The sequence below is a fragment of the Chlorocebus sabaeus genome, chromosome 18, assembly GCF_047675955.1.
Source record: "Chlorocebus sabaeus isolate Y175 chromosome 18, mChlSab1.0.hap1, whole genome shotgun sequence".
NCBI classification, from domain to species: domain Eukaryota; kingdom Metazoa; phylum Chordata; class Mammalia; order Primates; family Cercopithecidae; genus Chlorocebus; species Chlorocebus sabaeus.
Window position 1 is genome coordinate 58,855,000 of NC_132921.1, and position 27,860 is coordinate 58,882,859.

A 27,860-nucleotide genomic window follows, 5' to 3' on the forward strand; every position below is an offset into this window, starting at 1 on the left:
CATAAATGAACCTCATGAACATTATGCAAAGTGAAATAAGCCAATCCCAAAAAGACAAATACCATATGATTCCAATCGTAAGAGATACCTATCACAGACAAACTCATACAGACAGAAAGCAGAAGGGCAGTTGCTGGGGCTAGGGAGAAATGGGAAAGGATGGTTTAATGGGTACAAAGTTTCCACTCGGAAAGACAAAACAGTTCTGGAGATGGATGTTGGTGATGATTGTACTTAATGCCACTAATGCCACTGTACCGTATATCTGAAAATGAATAAAATGGTGAATATTACCTGGTGCATATTTTACAATTGAAAAAATAATTTTAAAAGCATTTAAAAACTCTACCATTTATAAACATTAGGGAAATGAAAAAGTTAGTAAAACATTTATTTTATAAGCTCTTATTTAAAACATTAGAAACATTGAACATTAAAGGGATTTCCTTATTTGTAAGAAACTCATCAAGAGGATTTTGAGCAGGGCGCGCCCTCTTCTTATAAGATAATGTATGATGGAAAGTACGCATCTCTGTCATACTTCAAACTGTGATACTCCTTATGAAGTTTGAATCAGCTTCAGTTTAGCCTTTCTGCTTTCAATGTTGTGGATCTTTCCAAGAGTTCTTTGAAGTGAAGTTTTTCTTGGCCAGTGTCACCTCCTCTGGGACATCTGCATCTTTTTTCTTACAACCACTTTCCTCCTTTATGTCTAATAAACTCCCTTTCACTAAGTGCCTGTGGTTGCACATCCAGAGTCCCTCAAATAGGGGAAGTGTCAGCTATTCCTTCCATTTAGATTTCATTCCAATTTCACTTCCAGTGTTACCACTTTTTTCTTTGCTGCATGTTCATCTTTGTTGGCCAAAGTCCTCTTTCAATTATCCCTCTGAGTAAAATGTCAGTGGGTCTATCACTAGGAATGAAGGAAGCAACACAAGGACACTCTTTGCTGTCTGTGAACTGAATAACAGAGGTGCAATGACCAGTCACAGACAGACTCTGAAAGAAGTCACACGATTGGCTACTGATCATGATGTGCACCTGTTATATACGTAATGATTTGTGGCCTGAAGAGCTCATATACAGTAGTAACTGAAAATTGAACTGTGTTATTGGGGAACTGGTGTTACTTAACTCTGGAAACTGGAATCTGTGCATATTAGAACCAAGTAAGTCCAGGGCTATCTGTGCATGTTTACAAACTAAGGTAAGAACCCAGAGGAAAGGAACCTGATTCTTATAGAATGCATAGCAAACAAATGAGGCTGGAAGACCAGGGAAAGCCTCTCCAGGAAAGGAAGGTGGAGTTGAGGTTGAAGGATAAGTAGAAACTGAGTCAGCTTGGAGGAGAGATTCCACGTGCAATGAAAACCTTGTGTCAGCAGGAAGCAAAGCAAAGTCAAGAATCTGAAAGATCATGGTAACTACAGGTCAGAGAGTAAGAAAAGAACACAGCAATGGAAGACAAGGCTACCAAATGGCATAATTGGAGAAAGTACTGGTTATTGATTGATTGATTGACTGAGACAGAGTCTCACACTGCTGCCCAGGCTAGAGTACCTAGGCATGATCTTGGCTCACTGCAACCTCCACCTCCCAGGTTCAAGCGATTCTCATGCCTCAGCCTCCCAAGTAGCTGGGATTACAGGCATGTGCCACCTGTAATTTTTGTATTTTCAGCAGAGACAGGCTCTTGCCATGTTGGCTAGGCTGGTCTCAAACTCCTAGTCTCAAGTGATCCACTCACTCGTCTTTGCCTTCCAAAGTGCTGGGACTACAAGTGTGAGCCACTGCACCCAGCCAGCATTGATCTTTTCAATGAAGGTTAATATGGATTCTAAAGCTGGTTAAAACCAAAGTCATTGCCAATTTAAAGCTATTTTACTTTTCTGTTTTTCTACAAACCACTGTATAAAAGGAGGAAATATGAGTCTATTTTATAGCATGAGCTAACTGGGATTTGTACAGTCACAGCCTGGAAATAATACAACAAAATCATTTTAATGCAGGTTGGGCATCCTAATCCACAAATCTGAAACCTAAAATGCTCCAAAATCTGAAACTTTTTGAGGGCTGGCATGCTGCCACAAGTGAAAAATTCTACACCTGATCTCATGTGACGTTCACAGTCAAAATGCAGTCAAAACTTTGTTTCATGTAGAAAATTATTTAAAACATTGTACAAAATTACCTTCAAGTTATATACAAAAAATGTATATGAAACATAAATGAATTCTGTTTAGACTTGGGTCCCATTCCTAAAATATCTCACTATGTATAAGCAAATATTCCAAAATCTGAAAAAAATCTGAAATCCAACACACTTCCGGTCCCAAGCATTTAGGATAAGGGATACTCAATCTTTATACGAAAAAAATGAGATAAGGCAGTTATGGTCAAGTGGCAAACCAAGCAGGCCCAAGCTATGCCAGATAAATCCTGCCACAGATTTTGGTCCTAATCCTAAAAGCAATGGGAGGCTGAATTAGTTTTCTGTGGCTGTTGAAATAAATTACCATAAACCTGGGGGCTAAAAGCAAGAGAAATGTATTCTCTTACAGTTCTGTAGACCAGAAGTGTGACATCAGTGTCACTGGGCTGAAATGGAGGTATCGGCAGGGCCACACTCCCTGGGGAGGCTCTAGGGGTGAGTCCGTTCCATGCCTCTTCCATCCTCTGGTGGCTGCCTGCATTCAGGCTTAGGGCAGCTGTGGCTCTAACCTTCAAGGTCAATGTCTTCAAATCTGTCTCTTGATGTTTCCATTTTGCCTTCTCCTGCGTGTGTGTAACATCTCTTTCTGCCTCCCTCTTACAACGATACATGTGATTGCATTTAGGGCCCATTGAGATAATCCAGGATAATCCCCCATCTCAAGATCCTTAACTTAATCACACCTGCAAGGCACCTTTTATTCTTTTCCTTATAAGGTGGCACTGAGAAGTTCTAGGGATTAGGACATAGATACCTTTTGGAGGACCATTTTTCAGCCTACCAGAGAGGCTGCAAAAGAGATTTTAGTGGTGAGTCATGCAATTAAGACTCGAATGTTGGACAGATCACTCTGGTGGAGGTAAAGGAAGGGCAGGGAGGATATAAGGAAGCCAGCCGAGCCAGTGCAAGTGTCCAAGTGAGAGATGAGGGTGGCCTGGACTAAGCGGTAGTAGTAAAGATGAAGAGAAGTGGATGGATTCAACAGACACTTGGTAGGCAAAAGTGGCAGACAATAAAAGTGAGTAAGACAGAGGTGCCAAGAGCCTTCCAGTGTGTACAACCAGGTTTCAAGTGGTACAATGCACTGAGCCTGAGAGCCCCGGAAGAAGACCAGGGCTAGAAAACTGACCTGCAATCTTGCTAGGTCCACATAATACTATTCAGCATAAAAACAGGGTTCTTTTGGAGGAACCAGCATACACTCTAGGGCTGGGAGCAGATCTTCCACTCACAATCTTTTTCACTTGGGTTTGGTAAACCTTAATTTTCTATGTGCAAGGTGATGGTAAAAGACTTACCCTTGGAGGACCGGCGCAGTGGCTCATGCCTGTAATCCCAGCACTTTGGGAGGCCAAGGCGGCCGGATCACTTGCAGTCGAGAGTTCGAGACCAGCCTGGCCAACATGACGAAATTCCGACTCTACTTAAAAAAAAAAAAAAAAAAAGTAGCCGGGTGTGGTGGTATATGCCTGTAGTCCCAGCTACTCAGGAGGCTGAGGCATGAGAATCACTTAAATCCAGGAATCGGAGGCTGCAATGGGCTGAGATCGAGCCACTACTGCACTCTAGCCCGGACAAGAGTAAGAGTATGTCTCAAAAAAAAAAAAAAAAAAAAACAGTCGGGCACGGTGGCTCATGTCTATAATCCCAGCACTGTGGGAGGCTGAGGCAGGCAGATCGCCTGAGGTCAGGAGTTGAAGACCAGGCTGGCCAACATGGAGAACCCCTGTCTCTACTAAAAACACACACACAAAAAAGAAAAATTAGCCAGGCATGGTGGTGGGTGCCTATCATCCCAGCTACTCAGGAGGCTGAGGCTGGAGAATCGCTTGAACCTGGGAGGTGGAGGTTGCAGTGTGTCGAGATCACGCCACTGCACTCTAGCCTGGTGACAAAGCGAGACTCTGTCTCCAAAAGAAAAAAAAAGAAAGAAAGAAAAAAAGAAAAAGCCTATCCTTGGGGCTGTTGAGAGAATTAGGATTAAGGATGAAATGCACACGACACAATGACGCACGAACAGTGCAGCTATGACTCACCCACTCGACCCCCAACCACTGTCATTGTTTGCCTGTGCAGGCATTTAAGCAAAGATCAACAGACTTCTATGATTACAAGAATGTACTACTTCTAACTTTATTCAGATTCCTCTCTAGTTTTGCTTAATTCATATTCATTTATTGCTAAGTCTCAATAGTCATTAAGAGTTACTGATATGTTCTGAAAATAATTCTTCAGATTAGTCAATTTTAAATAGTTTTTCTCAATGTATCATTAATGTGTATTAAATATCTTCCTAAGATATTAAATATCTTCAGCAATAGTTCCTTCTCTATCTTAAGTCATACAAATAAATAGGTAATTCATCTCTATTCTATGCTAATGGCACGTGGAGAGAGCATTGATAAGCAATTTACAAAGAGGACATCCCAACCACATTTCTCAACTAAAAAGACTTTCTAACCCATCCTTCAACAAGGACTATTTTAAAAGTAACAAAATTAATTAAGATATTTTCATTATAAACAGTGTGGAGATTTCTTAAAGAACTAAAAGTAGATCTACCATTTGATGCAGCAATCCCACTCCTGGTATTTACTCAGAGGAAAAGAAGTCATTATATGAAAAAGACACATGTACATGCATGTTGATAGCACAATTCACAACTGCAAAAATAGGAAACCAGCCCAAATTTCCATCAATCAATGAACGGATAAAGAAAATGTGGTATAAATATACCATGAACTACTACTCAGCCATGAAAAGAAATGAAATAATCACATTCACAGCAACCTGGATGCAGCTGGAGACCATTATTCTAAGTGAAGTAACTCAGGAATGGAAAACCAAACATCGTATGTTCTCACTTATATGGGGAGCTAAGCTATGAGGACACAAAGGCGTAAGAATGACTTTGGGGACTCAGTGGGGGAAGGGTGGGAGCGGGGGTGACGGATAAAAGACTACACATTGAGTACAGTGTACACTGCTTGGGTGATAGGTACACCAAAATCTCAGAAATCACCACTAAATAACTTATCCATGTAACCAAACACTACCTGTTCCCCCTAAACTATTGAAATTTAAAAGATATTTTCATTATTTTCTCAAAGAGCTTTAAGCTATAATATGATTCCTCTATTATATGTGGCATAATCTACAAATTGCAGGAATGCTTTGAGGATTAAACACATCTGGCCAGGTGTGGTGGCTCACGCCTGTAATCCCAGCACTTTAGGAAGCCAAGGTGGGTGGATTACCTAGGTCAGGAGTTCAAGACCAACCTATTCAACACAGAAAAACCCCGTCTCTACTAAAAATACAAAACTTAGCCAGGTGTGGTGGTGCACGCCTGTAATCCCAGCTACTCAGGAGGCTGAGACAAGAGAATCACTTGAACCCAGGAGGCGGAGGTTGCACTGAGCTGATATCGCACCACTGCACTCCAGCCTGGGCGACACAGCGAGACTCTGTCTCACAAAAACAACAACAACGAAACCACACACACCTATTTATACAAGCAACCCAAACACTAATTAATTTTAGGAGATCATTTAAAAATATTACACACGGGTGCAGTGGCCCATGCCTGTAATCGCAGCACTTTGGGAGGCTGAGATGGGTGGATCACCTGAGGTCAGGAGTTCGAGACCAGCCTGATCAATACGGTGAAACCCCATCTCTACTAAAAATACAAAAATTAGCCAGGCGTGGTGGCATGTGCCTGTAGTCCCAGATACTCAGGAGACTGAAACAGGATAATTGCTTGAACCCGGGAAGCAGAGGTTGCAGTGAGCCGAGATTACACCACTGCACTCCAGCCTGGGCGACAGAGCAAGACACCATCTCGAAAAATAATAATAAATAAATAAAAATAAAAATATTACAGACTTCTCTATTTTTCAGTTAAAAGTTATTTCAAAGGGAAGCTAGACACATTCTTCATAATAACATTTTGTGTGAACTAATTCTCAGTAAACAACTCGGAATGTCATAGAAAATGTCCATCTTTCACTAAGGCATCTACATTTTTCTTCAGTTTTTAGTAGAGTGTAGGTCGAGAAAATTTCATTTGAGTTTACATTACTATTCACAGGCTTCCTTAAGTATAAATTTCTAGACTTTAGTAGAAAAGCTCGTTGATGAATGTTTTACAACTCAACATTCTTCCATTAGGAGAAAAGATCCCAATTTCAAGTTAGCCTTAACTACTCTCTCATAAGCCCAGCCCAGATCCAAAATGTCACACAAAGGCCACAGAAAATCACTGAAGCATTCTCCCCTTGTCATTTTTACATTGGTAATTTCTCCAGACAAGAATCTCTGAGAATTCCACCATAGCAGGTCCTGCCACTTTGGCTAAACTTCTAACTAGTTTATAGTTTCGGCTTTTCCCCGACACCACAGCCCTTTCCCTCCTCCTCTTTTTTTTCCCCCATGCTATTTCAAGAGGAGTAATTTCTAGCTCAATTTGTAATTTTGATAACTCAAAGTAATGAGTGTCTCACCAATCATCAATACAGAAATAACCAAAAATAGATTTGGAGCCACATGGTTGACAGCTGAGGCAAATGGCATTCCACATGTAAACAAAACTCTTTTCTGTGCAACTAAATCGATGCAAACCTGGCTATAGTATGGAGAAAAGTCAGTAGCCCAATTCCTTCAACAACTGTAGGCCTGGAAAAGCAGCCCCCATATAGCCTTGGATAGGTCAAGAGTCACATCAGGCCAGGTGCAGTGGCTCACCCTGTAATCCCAGCACTTTGGGAGGCTGAGGTAAGAAACTGCTTGAGCTCAGGAGTGCCTGGCCAACACAGCAAGACCTCATGTCTACTAAAAAATAAAAAATTAGCTGGGTGTGGTAGCACAGGCCCGTAGTCCCAGCTACTCAGGAGGCTAAGGCGGGAGGATGGTTTGAGCCCAAGAGATCAAGGCTACAGTGAGCTATGATCATGCCACTGCACCGCAGCCTGGGTGACAGAGCAAGGCCCTATCTCAAAAAAAAAAAAAAAAAAAAAAACACAAGAGACGTGTGCAGCTGATCAATTCCAACATGCTACTTTATTTTAGGCCTAAATAAAGATGCAGGTGTGCATAATTTGCAAGACAGAAAGATACCAAGTTTTTTCTTGTTCCAGGTATCAGTTGACAACACATAACTTGAGATTTTGCAATTTACCATTCAAAATTGGGGAAGAGGGGAAGCACTCAAAGCCTTGCCAGTGACTCATTCTATTGGAAGCGATCCTAGAGGCCGTGCAGCATGAATTTCAGTTTAATACTATTGTTTTTTTTTCTTTCGAGACGGAGTCTCGCACAGTGGCGTGATCTCAGCTCACTGCAAGCTCTGCCTCCTGGGTTCAAGTGATTCTTCTGCCTCAGCCTCCTGAGTAGCTGGGATTACAGGCACCCACCACCACACCCGGCTAATTTTGTATTTTTAGTAGAGACAGGGTTTCACCATGTTGGCCAGGCTGGTCTCGAACTCCTGACCTCAAGTGACCTGCCTGCCTCAGCCTCCCAAAGTGCTAGGATCACAGGTGTGAGCCACTGTGCCCAGCTGATTGCTTCTTAATTGTTTCTCTGTCATTTAGCAAATTCAACTTGAATTTGGATTCAAAATGTCATTTCCCTTTTTTTATCCTGTCCTGTTAGAATAGTACCAATAGTACCAGTTCCATTTGCAAGAGAGAGAATGATATAAATATTTGCAAATCTGTTTATCTTTGATGCTTATTTTACGGAGTGATAATTTAATGAAGTACAACCCAAAGGATGGCTGCTGCAGACGGAAGGAGGCAGCAAAAAACAATAATCTGTGTGCTAAGAAGGCCAAAGTGGAAAGAGCAGCTATTAGAACACTCAGCTGCAGGCACTGGGAGTGAGGCGCGTTACGCTCAGACTCATAGCTTCCTGGAAAAGCCCCACCCAAAAGGAGCACTCTGGTGCACCTGAGCATGTAAAACAGCTGAGCTAACATGTATTATGGGATGCAACTGATGTCATGGTTGAGGGTAGGACCAGGGAAAGCTCTGCCTATCTGTGTATCAAGGTACCCTATAACATACTACATTATGTGGCTTTCCTTTCCTAATTACTTCTAAGCACAAGCTCAACAGAAAATCATGAAGCATCTGACCCTATTTCCTCACATTTTAGAAGCATCCCATATGCTTCCAAAGACCATGGAACTTTGAGACAACTGTGCCCTGATTCACAGGGATTTAGCCTTTGATTTTTAACTAAATTTCTGTTTGTTTAACTTGCATAACCCACTTAGCAAAAAAAAAAAAAAAAAAAAAAAAAAAAACTTGCTCACTTCCTGGGAAGCATATAGGCCAGTTTATACTTTGAGATTCAAAGTTAGGAAGAGTTGGGTGGGAACAGGACAGGAAAATAAAGTCATCTAGAGGCTGGCGAGACACAGGTCCTGTAAGCTAGATCCGTGTGGAGTATGAAGAAGGGAAGAATCTCAGTAGTTCTCCATCCACGTGGCAAGGGACAGAGAAACCTGAGCTGACATACTTTTCTGGAGCTGTTTGGGCCCTAGAAGCAGTCTGTGTGTGACTGGTGTTTAGGGGCAGTGTGACCCAGGGGACCCAACACTAGGGGCTCTTCACCTCTCAAGGAACCCTACACCTGGCCTCTGTCCTGCTGCCTGCCGTCACCAACGCAACAGAGACACTCCCTTCTCCACCTCTCTCCTGCAGCCACAGCTGTGCCAGCCTGGGCAGCCTCTTCCCTTCCTACAGCCCCACTCTGTCTGCAGGAAGACGCCACTACTGTGCTGTTCTAAGCAGGCTTGGGGATTCAGCCACAGAGACCAAATACGGTCCTAAACCTTCCCGCCCCAAGCTCAGTGCCTCTCAATGGAGACATTTTGGAAACCCTTGGGGCCGTTTTGGGGTGACATGATGACTGTAGTGGAATGGGACCAACGACCCAAGGCTTCCTGCAATGTATGAGATCATCCAGCACACTGTCTCTTGTACCACAAAACTTTTGAACATTTCCTGGAAGTTCACACGGATGAAAAACTGTTTCTTTAGTTCTAGAATCTACCTCCATTTATGTAGAAACACAAAATATTCCTTACATGGCTTGAATACACAGTTTATCAAGATTTGTTTGTAATTCTGGAAAACCATGTCACCAACAGCAACACTGCTTGTGGCATCTGAGTTGTCAACAAACTGCAGCTAAACCAGGTTGCATGTGTCTATCACCTGCCAATATTTAACAGTGATACTGAAAGCTCCTTTTAATATATTTAAAGCCAAATAAATTATTAAAGATACATGAAATCCTGGATACAAATACATTTCATTAATACATTTATTTCATTTCTGCCACCCAATATTCTTGAGGATACGTAGCATACTGAAACTTTTGTCATGAAAATGTCATGTCAAAATTGTTTTATTTTGGAGGCCGGGCACAGTGGCTCACGAGTGTAATCCCAGCATTTTCGGAGGCCGAGAAGGGCAAATCAGTTGAGGCCAGGAGTTCAAGACCAGCCCAGCCAACATGGCAGAACCCCATCTCTACCAAAAATACAAAAATTAGCTGGGTGTGGTGGCACGCACCTGTAGACCCAGTTAATTAGGAGGCTGAGGCACGAGAATCTCTTGAACTCAGGAGGTGGAGGTTGCAGTGAGCTGAGATCATGCCACTGCACTCCAGCCTGGGAGATAGAGAGAGACTGTCAAAACAAACAAACAAAACCTAACTATTTATTTTGGGTTTGAATCTTGTTTTTCAACCTTACTCTGAAACTGTCCTCAGGAGTCGGCTGCCACTCAACTATCCTATAAACATTTTTTCAATTCATCGTCTAATCCTGGACACCTATTAAAGGCAGCGGTCTCTAAAGGTCTTGGTGTGCAGAGGGATTTAACGATGGGAGATACGTTTTCTGAGACACTCTGTCAGCACACATCCTATGTCTTAACACAGGAAATTAATACCATCCTGACAAAGAAGGCCTGGTTCATTGCAAAAATGTCACACTTCTTATTAAAACCACTTCAACAGCCAGCATTTTGCCTTGGCGGGTTAGGGTTATTTCCCTCCTTCCCTTAACATTTATGGGTAAGTTTGGTCTGTTACTTTCTTTATTTTAAAGCATACCTGCTCTTTTATCTCCTCCTCTGCAGCACCTTCTCACCTTCTCCTAAATCCAAATTTCTTCATCATACAAGGGTGCAGTCATCTAACTACTTCATTTTATCATCGGATAAAGGTATGCTGAGCATTTACACTTTAAAAATACATGTAGGCCGGGTGCGGTGGCTCACACCTGTAATCCCAGCACTTTGGGAGGCTGAGGCGGGCAGATCATGAGGTCAGAAGTTCAAGACCAGCCTGACCAATATGGTGAAACCCCCGTCTCTACTAAAAATACAAAAATTAGCCAGGCGTGGTGGTACATGCCTGTAGTCCCAGCTACTCAGGAGGCTGAGTTCGGAGAATTAGTTGAACCTGGGAGGCGGAGGTTGCAGTGAGCCAAGATCAGCCACTGCACTCCAGCCTGGGAGGGAGAGCAAGACTCCGTCTCAAAAACAAAAAATACACACACACACACACACACACACACACACACACATATAATTTTATTCGGGCATTCTATTGATTTTTAGACATTGTATGTGTGAGTAGGTTACTTCATCTATCAATTTCATTTCAGGATCATAAAAGGGGAATTACAAAATATTTGTTAGTAAAAGGGGGCATTCGGTGTGACAGAGTTGAGAGTCACCGCTCTAGCAAGCTTCCCCTTCTGGCCACCAGGTTCTCCCAGAGACCAGTTCTTCCTGAAACGCAGGACCTGGCTTTTGGAGTCTGGCAGTTACATTTCTACTTTCTCATGCCAGGCAGGCAAATCACATCAGAGCATTATCACAGCACCACCCCTGAGGGGTACCCCAGAGCCCTAAAAGGGATCAGATGGGAGATGCAAAAGTCCCACCAGTTGGGCTGGCCTCCTTGTCACTGCACACAACACTGAGTAGAGAACAGCTCAGAGAGCAGCCATCCTGAGTTACAATGCCCAGGTCAGGTGCAGCTGACACCTGTGACCTCTTTGGAAGCAGGAGACTGAGTGTCATTAGGGCCCAGCTTTCCTTGTGATGGCACTGTTGAGACCCGCACGTGGCTCAGCAGCAGCTTTGCTTCCCATTGCTCCTACTCAGCACCGGGCAGCCTGGATGTTCCGAGGCAAAGGCAGTCACAGGGCCAGGCAGGAGCTCTGGCAACTGCTTATGAGAAGCAGAACATCAATATTAGGGCCTGTGTGGAGCACCTTAAACTGGGTCAAGAGACACACCCATGCCATCAGAATAGGAGGCAGTGATGAGGAACAAGGCTTTCAGAGCTCCTACAGGGCAGCTGCCTCCTGGGCTGTACTTCCTGACTGCAAATAAAGGGGAGCTGCTATGCCTTCAAGAACTTGGACCCCACAGAACTTCAGCAACCTCAGGAAGGCCAGGAACACCTGGAGAGGAAGTCCAGGTATTACCCATCTCTACAATCTCAGCCCTCTCGTGCAGACAGGCGGACATGTAAACAATTTTGATGCAACACAAGTGCCGGATAAAGGTAAGGACGGGATTGCCTCAGGAGTGCAGAGGAGTCATACAACGTTTTTCCAGGAATCTCAGCTATGTCTGGAAGAGCAAGATATACCTGGCTGGATGATACAAAATATTCCAGCACCACTAGCATGGAAGGGACAAGGGAAGCAGACAGGGCCAGATCACAGGACGTCGGAGGCCAGGCCAGGATGCTGGGCTTTATCCTACACAAGACTGGGAGCCACGAAGGGTCTAAAGCTTGGAGTGACAGCTCCCCTGAAGACAGATCTCTCTGGGGGTTTGATGGATAGCTTCTGGGTGTCAGAGTGCAATCTGCATACTGCTGAAGGAATGTGCCCCAACATGGCTTTGACAGGACACATGTGAATCCTTTCACTGTAGAAGTTCTGTTAGGGAGGTAGATAGCACACGGTCACACCCAGACTCTGGAGCCAGGCAGCCCAGTTTCAACCCCAGCACTCCCCACTACTGCTGCAAGACCCGAGTTGGGCCACTTCATGCCCCTGGGCTCTTCCTCCTCCCTCTGTCTAAGGGAGATAATAAAGGCATCCCTCACAGAGCTGGCAGGGGCATTAAATGAGGAGAAAAGTTTAGGCAAGGCTGGGGCTGTGGGCTGGCTCACAGTAAATGCCATCTAGTATTTATCATTATGTGTTTACATTGATGTACACAAGAAAAAAGTCACCTAAGGCCAGTGAGTTCACAGATATCACAGCTTCGAACAAGACTAAGTGTTAAAGTGACTCTGTCTGAGGTAGATTTGAATAAAGGTATGAAGTAATGCCTCCCTGAAGGAACAACCTGCCTCTCACCTTTCTCCTGTTCATGGCAGACACTCTGTGAACACAGACTTTTTAAAGAGATGGACTTCCTGACTCTCTACGGGCTTTCTCTGTAATAACTGAGTTTTCCTGTAAGACAGGAGTAACTACCTTACATATATGTAGGTATATTTCGTGTGTTCTGAAATTCTTGAGCAAGAAGGAAGAGATGGAGAAAGCAACCTCAGCTAGGGAAAAGGGTGGTGCAAACCACCAACCATCTTTACATAAGAAAAGCCCCAGCTTGGCAGGAGAATCCCTTGAACCCAGGAGGCGGAGGTTGCAGTGAGCCAAGATCATGCCACTGCACTCTAGCCTGGGCAACGGAGCAAGACTCCATCTCAAAAAAAGAAAAGAAAAGAAAAGCCCCAGCTCAATCATCAAATCCACTTCAAGAAGGCATGACTTTCTCTTCCTACACAGCACATGCATGAATAATTTCACATAAAAACATGTATTCGCAGTCTCTTGTTCAGAAACTGGAATGCATTCTCCCCATGTTAGCCCACAAAGGCTATTCAACCGCCAAATGGACCCACGTTACAGAATGAGCAGCAGACTCGTGAATTTAGGGTGTTGGGAGGAGATTAAGTGCTGAAAGAGGTGCTGTGTAAGACAGGGACCAGTTCTTCCCTACCCAACCTGACTCTTTCCACAGGGTAGACCAAGCACTAGGCAGTTTTGAAATCAATTCATCTTTGCCACACAGCCATCTACTTTTCTGTACTTTTTTGATACTCTCTCTTCTCCATGAGTCCTCTGTAGCCTCTTCCAGTCCCACTGCTGCTGCTTGGTGAATAGGAGGATTACCCTGGCAAAGGAGACCAGGTGTGAAAGTGGCATTTCAGGAACTAAAACAGGCCGTGTGAAAGGTCTAGACTCCTGAAATACCACATTTGGGGATCTACAAGTGGTTTCCTGTAACTAGGATAGAAAATGCTTCCATGTTTCAATATTACTTCTCTCTCCCTTTTTAAAAAAATTCTCATCAAAACGTTATTTCACTCAATACAGCTTCTTTCAACTAAATTAGGGAAAAAAGGTAATCTCATTCAACCTGTTAATACAATACAGTCAGCCCTCATTATTCACGAGTTCCACAACCGGCCGCAGATCAAACATACTTGGGAAAAAACGTTGCATTAGTACCAAATGTGCAGACTTTTTCCCTTGTCACTATTCCCTAACCAACACAGTATAACAACTATCTACATAGCGTTTACATGATATTAGGTATTAAAAGTTACTAGATGATTTCAGGTATATGGGAGGATGTGTGTAGGTGATACGCAAATACTGTGCCATTTTCTATCAGGGATTTGAGCATCCACAGATTTTGGTATCCACCGGGGGTCCTGGAATCAATCCCCCATGGATACTGACGGATAACTACATATGTGACTTAAGACAACACATTCTTTTAAAGGCTCGCATCTTTTGCTTTGTGTATTTGTACAAGGGTACACTTGTACACACTTACAGAGACTTACACACACTACAGCACAGGTATTTTTTTCCTGATAATTTCCTCCAAACTATCCTATTATTCTACAGGCAGTTGCATTTTAAAAGGAATCTCAATTAAGCCAAATGAATCTTTAATGAATATTTAATTAGGACCTTTTCAGACAGTGTAACAGTTGGGGGGAAAAGATGCCTTTTCCAACACACCACTGAGTTGAAGAGGATGGAAAAAGTCGACAGATGAGCTTCCTGTCTTTCCCGCCAGTTCCCTTAAACCATTTCTGCTTTTCATTGCTTCTCCTTTTCTTACATGTCTGCATCTGTGGACTCTCCTATTGTCTCCAGGAGCAAGGCAGAGACACACTCTCATCTGTGAGCCGCTGAATTGTCTAGAAAACATGGGCAGCCTGCAAGTCCTTCCTGTCCTCCCGAGAATCTGACATGGTTTGAGGCATGTAAGAGGCTCAGAGGCCTGCTGACTCAACATCTCTTACAAGTGCCTTTGAGTTTTTCCAGGAAGCACCGAGGTTTTCTCAGAAGTCAAAAAGCTCTTTCTGTAAAAGGCCAGAGGGTAGATATTTTAGGCTTTGCATGCCATATGGTCTCTGACGCTACTTATTTCTGCAGGTGTAGTGCACAAGCAACCACAGCCCACACATAACCAAATGAGCATGGCTGTGTCTCAAAACTTATTTACAAAAACCGGTGTCAGGCTAGAATTGGCCCACAGGCCATAGTTTACCCACTCCTGGATTATATGGAACCATCTGTATAACCCTGGCTCTGCAATCAACAGGCTCACAAAATGAGTCCCACAGATCCTATGGCTTTCTCATACGGCTTTGTCGTATGTGCCAAAAACTGTGTTAAATAATTTAGGGTCCACACATTCATTTTACGCACACTCACATTACTTACCATAAATTTTTCTTGCTTCGTATTTTAATACGTTTGCCATTTTATAGTTTAAAACGGAAAAGAAAGTGTCACAATTCATAGCAACTATGTACCAATAAACACTCATAATAATGATATGTTTCCTATTTTAATTGACAGTGACTAAGTAGGACTCTTTAATAATATCTACAGCCAGAAACTGGTAGTAGCCCTGGCAGAGGTAAATACTGCAGAAGTCTTAGGATCAAAAAGAATGCCAAGAGTTAAAGCAGAAGATGGGCTGGTAACCTCAAGAGGGGAGGAGGGGGGCTCAGCATCAGGCCAGCAGAAATAAGAACTGTGAAGCTCATTTGGATCAGAAGCTCTGAACATCTCACGCTCCTCAGGCCTCCATGGGGTTCATTTCTGCCAGTCCTCTGTTAAAAAGTAATATTTCAAGCCATAAAGAGAAAAAAAGGTGGCAACATTAGGATCCTGAAGTCCCAGGGAGCCAAGAGTGAATTATGGCTGTGACAGCCACGCTGTGGACAATGGTCATGGTGAAAAGTGAGTTGACGAGACACCTAGCAGCAAAGTAACCCCGAGAACAGCACCGACCATGGGAAACATGGACTGACCAGCGGTAGGAAGAAAATAAGTGTAGAACAAGCCATCCTATGTGATGGCCTAGTAATACTGGTGAGCGTGCAGTTCTGACCACTCTTTTCCCAATGTCATTTCATGTCTCCACGTGGGTTTTTCTGTTGTTTCCTCTCCTAGGTTTCCGTTTAAACCTCACCACCTCTCACATTCTCCTTTTCCCCTTGCCCCGCCCCTCCCAACTCCTCATTCAACTGATTCACTTCTACCCCATCATAAAGCTCAGGCATCACTTCCTCCACAAAACTGTCCTTCGGGCTGGGTTAGACGCTGCTTCTCTTTTCTTCTACAGGCTCCAGGGGACCATGGTTATGTCTCCCAGCCTCCCTATCACCATCAGCTTTGCCTACACCTACACTGCAGTATCGAAACATCTAGCACGTGTCTTTGGCACCTAACCCACAGCCTATCTTATGTGCCTGAGCAACTGAAGGTCTGAGTGCATGTCACATACGCAAACAGCGAGGGAGGAAGGGAATGAGTGTCTGTGTGTGAAGGGGCAGTGACTGCTGATAGACTAGCGCACTGGGCACTAAGACCAAGATCAGGAACTTGACTTCAGGTGGTCAGGATCACGAACTTAAAAACATATGGACTTGGGTTCAAAGCAGGAGCGCCCTCCAGCAGGACAAATCTATCCTGACCTCTGGGAAAACACCTCAAAGTACATAAGGGTGGCTCAGCACCACCAAAGGGCAGTGTGTTGCTACATTATTACTACAGTTCCAACAAAAAGGCAGCTACAGTTTCAAATCCCAACCAGGGAGCTGTCCTATATTCCAAAAGAAGGCTTCTACTGTGCATATATTTCTAATTCCTATATGCCTAATATGTGAATTGTACAATCCAGACTTGCCACGAATTCAGAGTGGCCTTCACAATAATCTGTTTCTACAAAGTAACCATTTCTCATTAGGCAGCTGTTGATAAACTTTCACCATTCTAGTAAGGTGCCATGAGAAAACGACCTTCTTGCTTTAATAAAAATATTGTTACACTAGATATGAAATATGTTTCCACTGTTAAAGTGTAAAAGTAAGACACTGGAAGGTTTATTAGTAGAGGAAGGGTGTCCCCCTGTGATAAACAATCATTAAAAAGGAGACAGAGAGGGTAATTTGCCCATCCCTCTTATGTAGATAAAATGAGCCAGCAGTGTGCTCCTCAAACACTTAGCCAGTTACTGCTGAGCCTTCAGCAGGTCATTTAACTTTGGAACAGAAAGGGAAGTTTCCCAATGCATAACAGAATCTTAAATCCTTCATACGTAATACATAAGATGAACTTTAAATAGAAAAGCCACCTGCACACAGGACATTGTGTCTTGTACTCGAACTACACTGTGAAGAAGCAAGCACAATACTAGTGGGGACGGCACCACTTACAGAAGCTAGCTAGAGTTTATTGAGTGCTTACACTTAGCCAGGGTCCATGGATTATTTCTTTTAATTCTAACCACCACACAATAATGTGAGTACTGTTATTGTTACTCCTATTTTATAGGTAAGGAAGCAAATTTTGAGACACCAAAATCAGCAGCCACAAAAGTGGCAAAAGTAAGACTGGAATCCAGGTTGTAGGACTCTTGTCCATGATCACACCTGTACGCAACTGTGCTTTCCAAAACATACATCAGAAGCACCTTTTGGGAGGTGGGAAGAACGCAATGATTGTCCACACCACAAACAAATCAGATGCAGCCAAGGAAAACTGATAGGATGATACCATCTTTGTCTACCTCTGTCTTTTTCCCTCCCATCATCTCTAAAAAAGGCTTTTTAACACTGCTGGAAAACAAGGTCGCAGAGCAGATGACGAATTATTATAAATTCAGGGAGGGCGGCAGAATGGTAAAATGAAAAGAGTCCTTGATATAGAACTACAATGTTTGTGTCCTGGTCCATAGTAAAAGCTAAGTCTCATGAGCCTCGTTATAAAACTGTCATGTAAGATACACCTCACTCTTTTGTTGTCATGAGAATAGTGAGGATATATAAGGGAATGTGTCTAGCACTGTGCTTGGCAGAAAAGAGGTACTACAGTTTTTTTCCCTTCTTTATCTTCAGTTCCCATTTCAAAATACAAGCAGACAGCACCTAGCTATACAATGTAAATATTCCCTGGGCACCTCCAACGCACTCACCCACAGAGAAATAGCTCTGAAGGGGCATCTCTCTGCTGTTGCTGTGGGAGAGTTTTCCAACCACTCATATACCACCTTCTATTAACAGTGCATAAAATGTTCTAGATAAAGCAAAAATTCCATGCTTTCAATGTAAAGGTAGTATTTTAGCCTACTAATGCAGAAAAGGAAGGGGAAAAAAAGACCATTAAAATAAATATCGCAGGAGACTTCAAAGCCATAAGTACTGAAATACGCAAGTATCTAAATCATCAACTAAAAAGAGTAAATTTGACTCTACAACTCTCTCCATCCTCTCATACAACACAAACTGGTAGTCTAAAAAAAGAATCATAGCACAGTACAGGAAATATTCATACCTTTTTTCCTGAGGGCTTCTTAAAAACTACCAAAGAGAAATTGTGTGACAAGTAAACCCTTTAAATCCCCCATCAACAGCCTTTGATGAAACTTCACCTTGAACCCAGACTTGTATGCTTTAAAAATGAAAGGTTCTAAGTAAAGCGAACTTGTTTTTACTTTCAGACCAAAGGGGGAAAATCACCGATTTAAAAGTAAAAGGTCTTTAGTGAAAAGTTCACACTTGTGAGATATTTGCTTTGCCATTAAGAAGGTGGAAGCTCTGCTGGGTAGAAACCACCATTCTTTGAGGTCTGAGACCTCAGGCATTCTCATTCTTACAGACTCTGCCTCTCGGTCACAGTTGTACATTGGTCCTCTCGTTCCAACCAAACTACACTTTGGGTCTCCAACGTGTGAAGCATGTGGCCCTTAAACGTGTTCAGGAAAGCTGCTAATCAACATCCTTAAGGCTCGTCAACAATCCAGACAGCAAATCACAAACCTGGTTCCTCAACCCGAGAACACACACTCCAGGTCCCCAACGAAATGAAGGTTCCTTCCACCCCCACAGGAAAACTACCAGGTTTCAGTTCTTTCGCTTTATTTTTTAAAAGACAAATAAAAAATTAACTGAACACACGTGTTTTCCTACCATTCTCATATACTTTTTAAAAATCCCTCCATTTTCTTCCTTCCTTTACGTTGGAAAAATTCTTAATAAATAACGCCTGCTTGAAAGACATCAGGAACTCATTTTGAGGACTGAGTTTGTAGAAGACAAGGCAGAGAGATGAGTGGGCAGAGTTGGGCTGAAATTTTTAAATTCCTGCACGGCAAAGCAACTGTGCGTGTCTGTTTTCAAACAATAAAAGCGTCTGGAACCGCACAATGATGCAGAGCCATGCGAGGAGCGAGGAGCGAGGAGCGAGGAGCAGGCAGCTGGTGGGCTCCGCGTCACAAAGGCTGCCGGGGCAGCACGCGAGCCAGAGTCACGACCAGCCCAGGTCCCAGGCTCGCTGCTGCCTCAAATCTCATCCGGTCCCAAAGCCAGCTGCCCTGCGGAGAGAAGCCGACCGGCACCGGGCACATCTCCGGGAGGGCGAGGCTGGGACAAAGTGAGAGGGGAGACTGCGGGCGCGCTGGGGGTCCCGGGAGGGAAAAGACTACGGAGCCGCGGGTAGCGGGTGGACGAGGAGATGTGGCAGAGGCGCATTCCCTCCGGCTGATCTTGCCCGGGAGGCGACCTGGGGACCGGAATCCGGGACTGACAGGAGGGGGAGGGGGCTCCCGGGGGCCGCAGACCGAGGCGCATGAGCCGGACACGAGGTGCGCGCGGCCGGGTTGGGGGAGCGGGGACGCGTGGGTCACCTGTATTGTTTGAAAAGCTGGTCCGACTCCCTGAAGCCGTTGTTGAGCAGCATGTTGATGCCGGCCAGGGCCAGCTCCGCGTCCTGCAGGGGCGCCGCCGCCGCCGCTGCCGCGTCCGAGTCTCTGTCGTCCCGCCGCCGCGGCCGCTGCTGCTCCGAGCCGGCCATGGGCGCGCGAGGCCCTGCGCTGGGCCCAGGCGAGGTCGGGAGCAGCTGCTGCGGCCCCGCGCGCGCCCGGAGCCCGGCTCTACCTGCCCGGAGCCAAGCGGAGCCGGGAGGGAGGGGAGAAGGGGGAGGGAAGGGGAGGGAAGGACCGCGGAGGGAGGAGCCGCGGCCCGGCTGCGGCGCGGCGTGGGAGGTGGGCGTCCGGCCGCCGCCGCGGGGATTACTCAGCAGCACCCGCCCGATCCTCTCGCGCCCTCGGAGGCACCCGACTCGCTCGGGCCCCGAAGCGGAATCCGTTTCCGGGTGTCTCTCACCCCGCCAAGCCGGTCCCCGCGCGGCGGCCGCCTCCACTTCCTGCAGCCCCCGCGCCCCGGCCCCTCCCGGGTCCCCAGGCCGCGCCCTCGCCCACCGCCCAGGGCTGCTCGGACACACGCACGCGAGGCCAGGAGACCCGAGCGTCCCCACCCTCCCCCGAAGGGTCCGGACCCGGGAGTCGAGGGGAGGGCAAGGCGCGGAGGGAGAGCGAGCGTGCGAGTGTGGAAGGGGAGGGAAGGGGACGGGGAACTCCGCCCGGGCCGCAATGCAAGCGCGCGGCGCGGCGCTTTGTCCACGAGTAACTGAAACCCCACGTAGCCCGCGCCCGCGACCCCAGACTTCATCCTGACCCTGGGGCCGCCCCCTAGGACCAGGGCAGCCAATTCCCGAGGAGGTGGGCGGCGGGGGCGGGGTCTCTGGCACCTGCCGGGCCGCTCCCCTGAGCCCCGCGCTGCGGGACTGCAAGGCAGAGCCCCTCGGAGCCGGGTACCACCCACTCCAGCCCGCCACCACCATTTGCGCAATGGGGCAGGAGGAGAAATAGAGGCCTATATGCCATATGCCCAAATATTTAAAAGTTATAGATTCAGCTGCTAAAGTGTGTTCTGTTCTCACACTGCCAATTATTCTTGCAAAGCTTTGGTTTTCATATGACCAAATGTCAGCAAAACATCAAAAGTGACTGAATTTAACCATTATCACAGAAGTCTCACTGTTCTGATGATGGGCTGGTGATACCTGGATCCCTAATATTCTAGAGACAAGCAATGCATAAATCATCTTCATGTTTTTTTCATAAATTTATTTTTCTCTAATTTAGCAAAATCCCTTAATGTAGTGTTACAATCAAGATTATGTTCTAATGCCAAATTAAACAACCTTCCTTGAGTCGCTGTCGTTTTTAGAGTGTAGTTTATTAATTTCAACTTGGAGAAACTTTGCTGAAGCATTTATAACAGAATTGTTTTTTAAAATGAAAGCAATCCTCAGGTTTAGAAATAACTCATGAATTTTAAACATTATGTCATCCATTATCATGGGACCAGTATAAGTTATTACAGAAAAATGCAAAATAATTTTGTCACATAAGTTGCTTTTACTTATTTTGTAAATTGTACCATCCCTTATAAGAATATCTAAATCCATACAGGATTTTCAACTTTTATAAATAGAAATTTTAGAGTAATAAGAAGTACTGCCACTCCTTAAGTGTCATCTATAACTGTTGCAGAACCTTGCTAATTCTTGAGTACATCTGGAACCACAAACTGGAACACTGACGGAAGCAAGAAAATGGACGATTCTCATCCTTGGGAAACAGTACGTTGTAATGCAGGAGTCACTGCAGTCTTGCTGTCTGAGAAGGATTTGACAAGCTGACCTTTAAAAAAAATCTAGGTTTTCTTGGAGTTAACATAAACATAGTTATGTTAACGTAACATAGTCACAAACGTCAGCAGTGTCACTATCCTTCATGGCACTGAGAGGCTGTAACCTTTTGTTTTTAGGGCATTGAGCTAAAAATGAGAAGCAGCATTCCCTGGAGCCTCCATGGCATCAATCACGATAATGGAGGTTGAGGGTTATGCACCCCACTGAGGCAGCACTGAATGCCAGATCCTAAGTTACAGAGGTGCTCGTATGTTTTTTAATAAATTTATGCGTGTGTGTGTGTGTGTGTGTGTGTGTGTTGATGGGCAAGGCCCTCAAACGCAGGTCTTAGGGACTGTACTGCTCATTGAGGCCCACATGAGGCCACTGGCATGGAGGGGTCCCCTGGCCACACACTGCCCGAGGTCACTCTGACAACATACACTTATAGACTGCTGGAACTTTGGATCTGTGGAACCATTTGCCAGATCCCTGAAGCAGTCTAGTCAACAAGGGAGAGAAGCCAAGAGAAAAATATCAGACATAGGAGATAGCCTGCACTCCCCCAACTGGGAAAGACAGCCAAGCACAGTCCTATATGTCCCTATTACTGGGAAGGAAAAAAAAAAAAAAAGAATTTCAAGGAATTGATGACACTATGTTTATGAGTTGTACTAGAGGCCCTGCAGCTGAGGATGTGGGGAGGGGTGAGCAAAGTCAGAGCACTCTTTATGGGGCTAGTTCTGTCTCAAGAACCTCACATAGTCCATTGTGCAGACAGGGAAATTTAATTGTTGAACAATTAAGGCAAGGTCCAATGCAACCACCCAGCACCCCACAACAGGCAGGGGAGGGGTGGCGTGGATAGAGGGATAACTCTACCACGTAATACACACCAGATATGTGCAAAATTGGATTTAATCAGGTACCAAAACAGTTACATTAGCATCATCATCATCTTTAAGGGACATTTTAAAATATTTGCCTGTGATGAGAGATACAAAAAGATTGAAGATGGGCCCCCAAATCCTAAAGGAAGAGAACACGTGGACTAGTAATACTTGTGGCAGCTGTAATTGGCATTGACACCTGCCCCGGGTTCACATTGCAAGGGAGAATTAAGGCTGTGTTTTCTCCACTCGATAAAAATGACAGTTTATAACGGCAGATAGTGGTATCTAAGAAGTCATGGTGCAAATCACCTACAAAAGGAAGGAAAATCTAGATTCCTAACACTCCAGGACACCATACACTTGACACTGTGAGATTGTCAGCACCTTCCTGCAAAACTAATGCAGTCTGCAGTGCACTTGACTTCAGCCAAATAGGATTTATCTAGGTGTTTCCTTTGGAAGTTGAGAGAAAGAGAGTGGCAAAAAGGGAGAAAAAAAGAGAAAAGAAAAGCCAGTGAGTGGTGGAAATAACCCACTTCCTTTCTGCAGTGGGTGTTGCCAGTATTTTGTGGTTCTTCATTCGATTTCATTGTGAAAATGAAACTTTAATTTCAAATGATCAGTAAAAGAAGTTTTAGACATGTGTGTTTTTTATAAGGTAGATTTTTAGAAATAAGGTGTTGTGGTTGCAAATGACAGAGAAACCTGACCCAAACTGGCTCAGAAAGGCAAATGTATTGATTGGTGTAGAGAAGTTTTACAAAATGAGGCTATATCCCTGGCTTCAGCACTAACCAGGACCCAGTTTCTCCTCTTCGCCTCTTAGCTTTGCCACTTTGGTGTCTAATGGCTCTATTCTCAGACAGGGCTGCCTCTCCTGGTCCCAAAAGGTTTTTGGAAGCTACCAGAGCTACAAGCTTGCTGGCTACATCCAGCAGGAAAACATTGCTTCTCTAACAGCTTAACTGAAACCCCTAATTAAATCTCACTGGCTTTAATTGGCAAGATTGTAGTCAGGTGCCCATCCTTGCACCAATTAATGTGACTAGGAGGGGCAGATCACTCTAATTGGATTAAGCCAGTGAAGGTCTGCTCCAGGACCTGGATGGGTAGAACCTATTTCACCCAAACTACCTGGCTGGGAAATCCCAGACCTATTAGGAAAAGAGAGGTAGGGAATGGATGCGAGAGCGACAATCAACAAACATACCCTACCCTTGTCTTCCTGAACATGTTTTGAATTTTTGGAATTACATTCTTTTTTTTCTTGAGACAGGGTCTCGTTCTTTACCCAGGCTGGAATGCAGGGGCGACATCATGGCTCAGTGCAGCCTTGACCTCCCAGGCTCAAGCCATCCCCACACCTCAGCCTCCTGAGTAGCTGGAACTACAGGCATGTGTCATCACACCCAGCTAATTTTCATATGTTTTGTAGAGATTGGGTTTCACATGTGTTGCCCAGGCTGGTCTCACACTCCTGAGCTCAGGTGATCCGCCCACCTCGGCCTCTTAGAGTGACGGGATTACGGGCATGAGCCACCCATGCCTGGCCTGGAATTATATTTTAAATGCATTCGAAGAATAAAGTACCACAAGAAAACCTTACTGTGCGTACTTTGGCTATATTAATTTTTCGGTGATGCTGACAGTCATGCCTTCATGCATCTTTTTGTAAATCCATACTATACGTCGAAATAAATACAGGTTCCCAAAATGTCTGAAATTCTAAGAAAGAGGAGAGTAGGGAAATTAATATCACTATTTTTATGTGGTGCTAGCTTTACCCATTCAGCTCTTCTACTGAAGGTGAAGTAAGATTTCATTAACTACCTTTAACTAGAAGGCAAATCAGGTCAAGGGTTGCTGTGTAAAACCTATTAAATTGTTTAGCCTAAAGCTGCCTCCTTACATATTTTAGAAGATTTCTCCATACATAGTGAACTGTAGCCTAACTGGATGCCTAAACAGACTGTAACGAACTCTTGTAACAAGTAGCTGAATTTCAGCCAATCACAGCAGGCAACTGCTCAAACCATTGCCAAATAAGGCAGACCCGGAGCTGTAACCAGTCTGTTTCTGTATCTCACTTCTGTTTACTTTATGTCACTTACTTTCTTCTGTCCACAAATCCTCTCTGATGCATGACAGCGCCAGTTGCTCTGTACCTATTCTAATGGTGGCGTTGCCCGATTCTCCAATTGTTCTTTGTCCAATTAAACTCTGTTAATTTATCTAAAGTCTTTCTTCTAACAAACCATACAGCAGGTTCCTTCCTTTTCTGCTCATAGGTGGATCACTAGTTTGCCTCTAAGGAGGGGAACATAGTTGTGGACCAAGGAGGTTCACCTGGCCGTTTTTGCAGTTGGATGTGTGCAGAGGACACTCACGGCTGCCCCGGGAAACCACAGCAGTTACCATGGGCGAGGAAACCATCCCCCTTTGGGCTGGACGCCTCCTCACCTGCCCTTTGGTAAACCAGATAGCCCCTGGAGTGCAGTAACGGTTTAGGCAGGTGTTTACTAGAGATCATTGTTCTGCTGCTGTGAAGATTCAGGGACAAACTAGGGAAGAAGGCATTGTCTCTCCTCCGTGGGTTTCCTCCCCTGGGAAGCTTAAGCAGTGATCTCTCCTGCACTAGCCCTTGGCTGGGGTGTGTTTTTGAGTGTGACTGCAGGTCCTCTGTTGGTCTTCAGACAGTTTCATTCTCTCTCCCCATTATGCCTCCCTTCCCTTAACCCATCTCCTTCCTTTTCACTGATAGTCCCTGTTCCCTGGATCTACCATCCCTCCCTCTTCCTTACAGAGATAATCAAGTTTTCCTCTCCCTTGGTCCCTTCTCATGACTTGCAGCCTCGGGTGAATGTCCATTACTTCTCTTCTCTGTCTACTGACTTGTTCTGTAGAGGGAAAGGCTGTCTCTGGTTTCAAGACATGCATCTACTGAGTCCCTGGAGAGGAAAGTGGATGAGCTCCAGTCCCATGGATAAAGGAAGTGTCAAATAGTAGCAGGTTCTATTCAGTGCCCTGGTGGGTTTTCTCTGGATTGTTTAAAACGAAAAAAATCTTTCCACTAGAATTTTTTAAACTTTTCTTTTAGGTTTGGAGGTACATGTGCAGGTTTGTTATATAGCTAAACTCATGTCACAGGGGTTTGTTGTACAGATTATTTTATCACTCAGGTTCTAAACCCAGTTATTTTTTCTGATCCTCTCCCTTCTCCCAGCCTCTACCCTCAAGTAGACCCCGGTGTCTGTGGTTCCCCTTTTTGTGTCCATATGTTCTCATCATTTAGCTCCCACTTATAAGTGAGAACATGCGGTTTTTGGTTTTCTGCTCCTGTGTGAGTTTGCTAAGGATGATGGCCCCCAGCTCCATCCATGTCCCTGCAAAGGACATGATCTTATTCTTTTTTATGGCTGTGTGGTATTCCATGGTGTATATGTGCCACATTTGCTTTATGCCGTCTACAGTTGATGGGCATTTAGTTTGATTCCATGTCTTTGTTACTGTGAAGAGTGCTGCAGTTGAACTATTGTGTACATGTGTCTTTATGACAGAGCGATTTATATTTCCCTGGTTATATACCCAATAATGGGGTTGCTGGGTCAAATAGGAATTCTGTTTTTAGCTCTTTGAGGAATGGCCACACCGCATTCCACAATGGTTGGACTAATTTACACTCTCATCAACAGTGGCACTGTAATTAATTTCTATCTGGATTCCCCATTTTTATCTAAACAAGAAAAGTACTTTCCTTCTATTCATGTGACTTTACCTTGTTTCCTACTAAAAATCCTGGTCTTATGCTAAGGTATTATTAATCCTTTCCTGCACAAACAGAGGGCAAATGGCACACCCGAGCTCTTCTCTCCAATCAGTAGGCTTCTCCCCTGACTGCAGGAGGAAGGAAGAGGTATCTTCTGGTTCATCTAACAAAGTGTATGAGTCTATTTGGGGTGGAAGCGGCAGCAGTATTGGCATTTGCTTCTCACAGTGGATTTGTTTCCAAATCTTAAAGTGTAGTCAGATTCCCTCGGACATTCGAGAGCATGCAGGAGTGTTCACGACCTGTTTGTAAGTTGAATGGTGAGGGTGAGCTACAGAGGGGATGAGTTGGACTCAGAGGAGAAAGGAGATTAGGCCAGGAGTCTAAATCGTGGGTTATGACTCTGGTCTTGCAATGCACTGACTTTGTGATTTGGGGCAATTTGACTTCATCTCTTTCAGCCTCAATGTCCCCATTTATAATATAAAGATAATCAGTACCTTCAAGGCAAGTAAATGAGATAGTGGGCATATGAAAATGCTTTGTTAATCTGTAATACCAAGATATTATTTGAACCTATACAATTTATTTTCAGATATTAATTAAAGTCAGCAGGTCCTTCTGTTCACATATTTACTTGTCAACAGTATCTTGAAATTTCCAGCTAAAAGAAAGTCTGTGCAATTAAATAACTAGTTGCATCATACAGAGATGATTAATTTAAACCATTTCTAATATAAACAATACATGTTCACTATTGTTAATGCAGCATGAGGACGAAGTACAGATTTTCTTCAGAATGTATAAAAATATAAAATAGTCTGGGTGAGGTGGCTCATGCCTGTAATCCCAGCACTTTGGGAGGCCCAGGCGGGTGGATCACCTGAGGTCAGAAGTTCAAGACCAGCCTGGCAAACATGGTGAAACTCTGTCTCTACTAAAAATACAAAAACTAGCCAGGCCTGGTGGTACATGTCTGTAATCCCAGCTTATCAGGAGGCTGAGCCAGGAGATTCGCTTGAACCCAGGAGGCAGAAGTTTCAATCTCCCAGCTCCTTGGGACACTGAAGTGGGAGGATGGCTTAAGCCTAGGAGGTTGAAGCTGCAGTGAGCCATGATTGTGCCACTGCACTCCAACCTGGGTGACCTATCTTAAAAAAAAAAAAAAAATTCCATAGGATAAGCTCACTCACCCTAAGGAAGGCACACACACACATTCTAAGTGAGCTGAGATCATGCCACTATACTCCAGCCTGGGCAACAGAGTGAGATTCCATCTCCAAAAATAAATAAATAAATATAGTAAAAATATCTACACTTTAGAGTTCATTTGGACCTGAATTATTTCTGCTTTTATAATCCCTCAGTATTATTTTGGACAAGGAAATAGATAACATTTGGTATGAAGAGTTTTAAAATGCATCTCTATGTTCTGTGTGTCCAACATGGTTTGCAGTCAGCTCTTGTTTACATATGCATTGCTAATATAAAAGAATTCCTTATTGGTAAATCATTTGTGTTTTGCTCTGGGGTTACTTAGCAATCCATGTGTCTCAATCCAGAACTCTGTGCCACAGAATTCCCCTAAAGTAACTTAAGGAACCAGTTGAAGAAAAAATTTTCTGTCTGCAAGTAATTCACACAGGTATCATCTTTATGCACAGCCTACAGCTCATGAGCCTGATACTCTGGTTTTTCATAGGAGACTCACTGGGTGCCCCAACTGTGTCAGGAATAGGGGTAAGTGCTGGCAATATTTAGACAAATATGACAAGGCCCCTGCCCTAGAGAAGCTCATCCTGATGAGACATGTAGCCAAATACGTATTCATAGCACAATATGGTAAGTGTCATAGTAGACCTTGGTGCC

General features: G+C 44.4%; 1 protein-coding gene across 3 annotated transcripts in view; it reads right to left on the reverse strand.

Annotated features, from left to right (window-relative positions):
• The window catches only part of TTC39C (tetratricopeptide repeat domain 39C), a 122,865-nt gene extending 102,492 nt beyond the window's left edge, over positions 1 to 20,373 (reverse strand). The window contains exons 1-2 of one of the 3 annotated variants that reach the window (XM_007974440.3): positions 19,483 to 20,373; positions 14,221 to 14,647 (exon numbers count right to left, since the gene is read on the reverse strand). In XM_007974440.3, the coding sequence (XP_007972631.2) occupies positions 14,584 to 14,647; positions 19,483 to 19,649 (231 nt within the window). In that variant the 5' untranslated portion in view covers positions 19,650 to 20,373 and the 3' untranslated portion in view covers positions 14,221 to 14,583. Of the gene's footprint in view, positions 1 to 3,513; positions 3,620 to 14,220; positions 14,648 to 19,482 lie in introns of those variants that run through there. The other 2 variants (XM_007974438.3, XM_073006416.1) reach the window with 2 other exon arrangements.
• Positions 20,374 to 27,860: the final 7,487 nt, after the last annotated feature.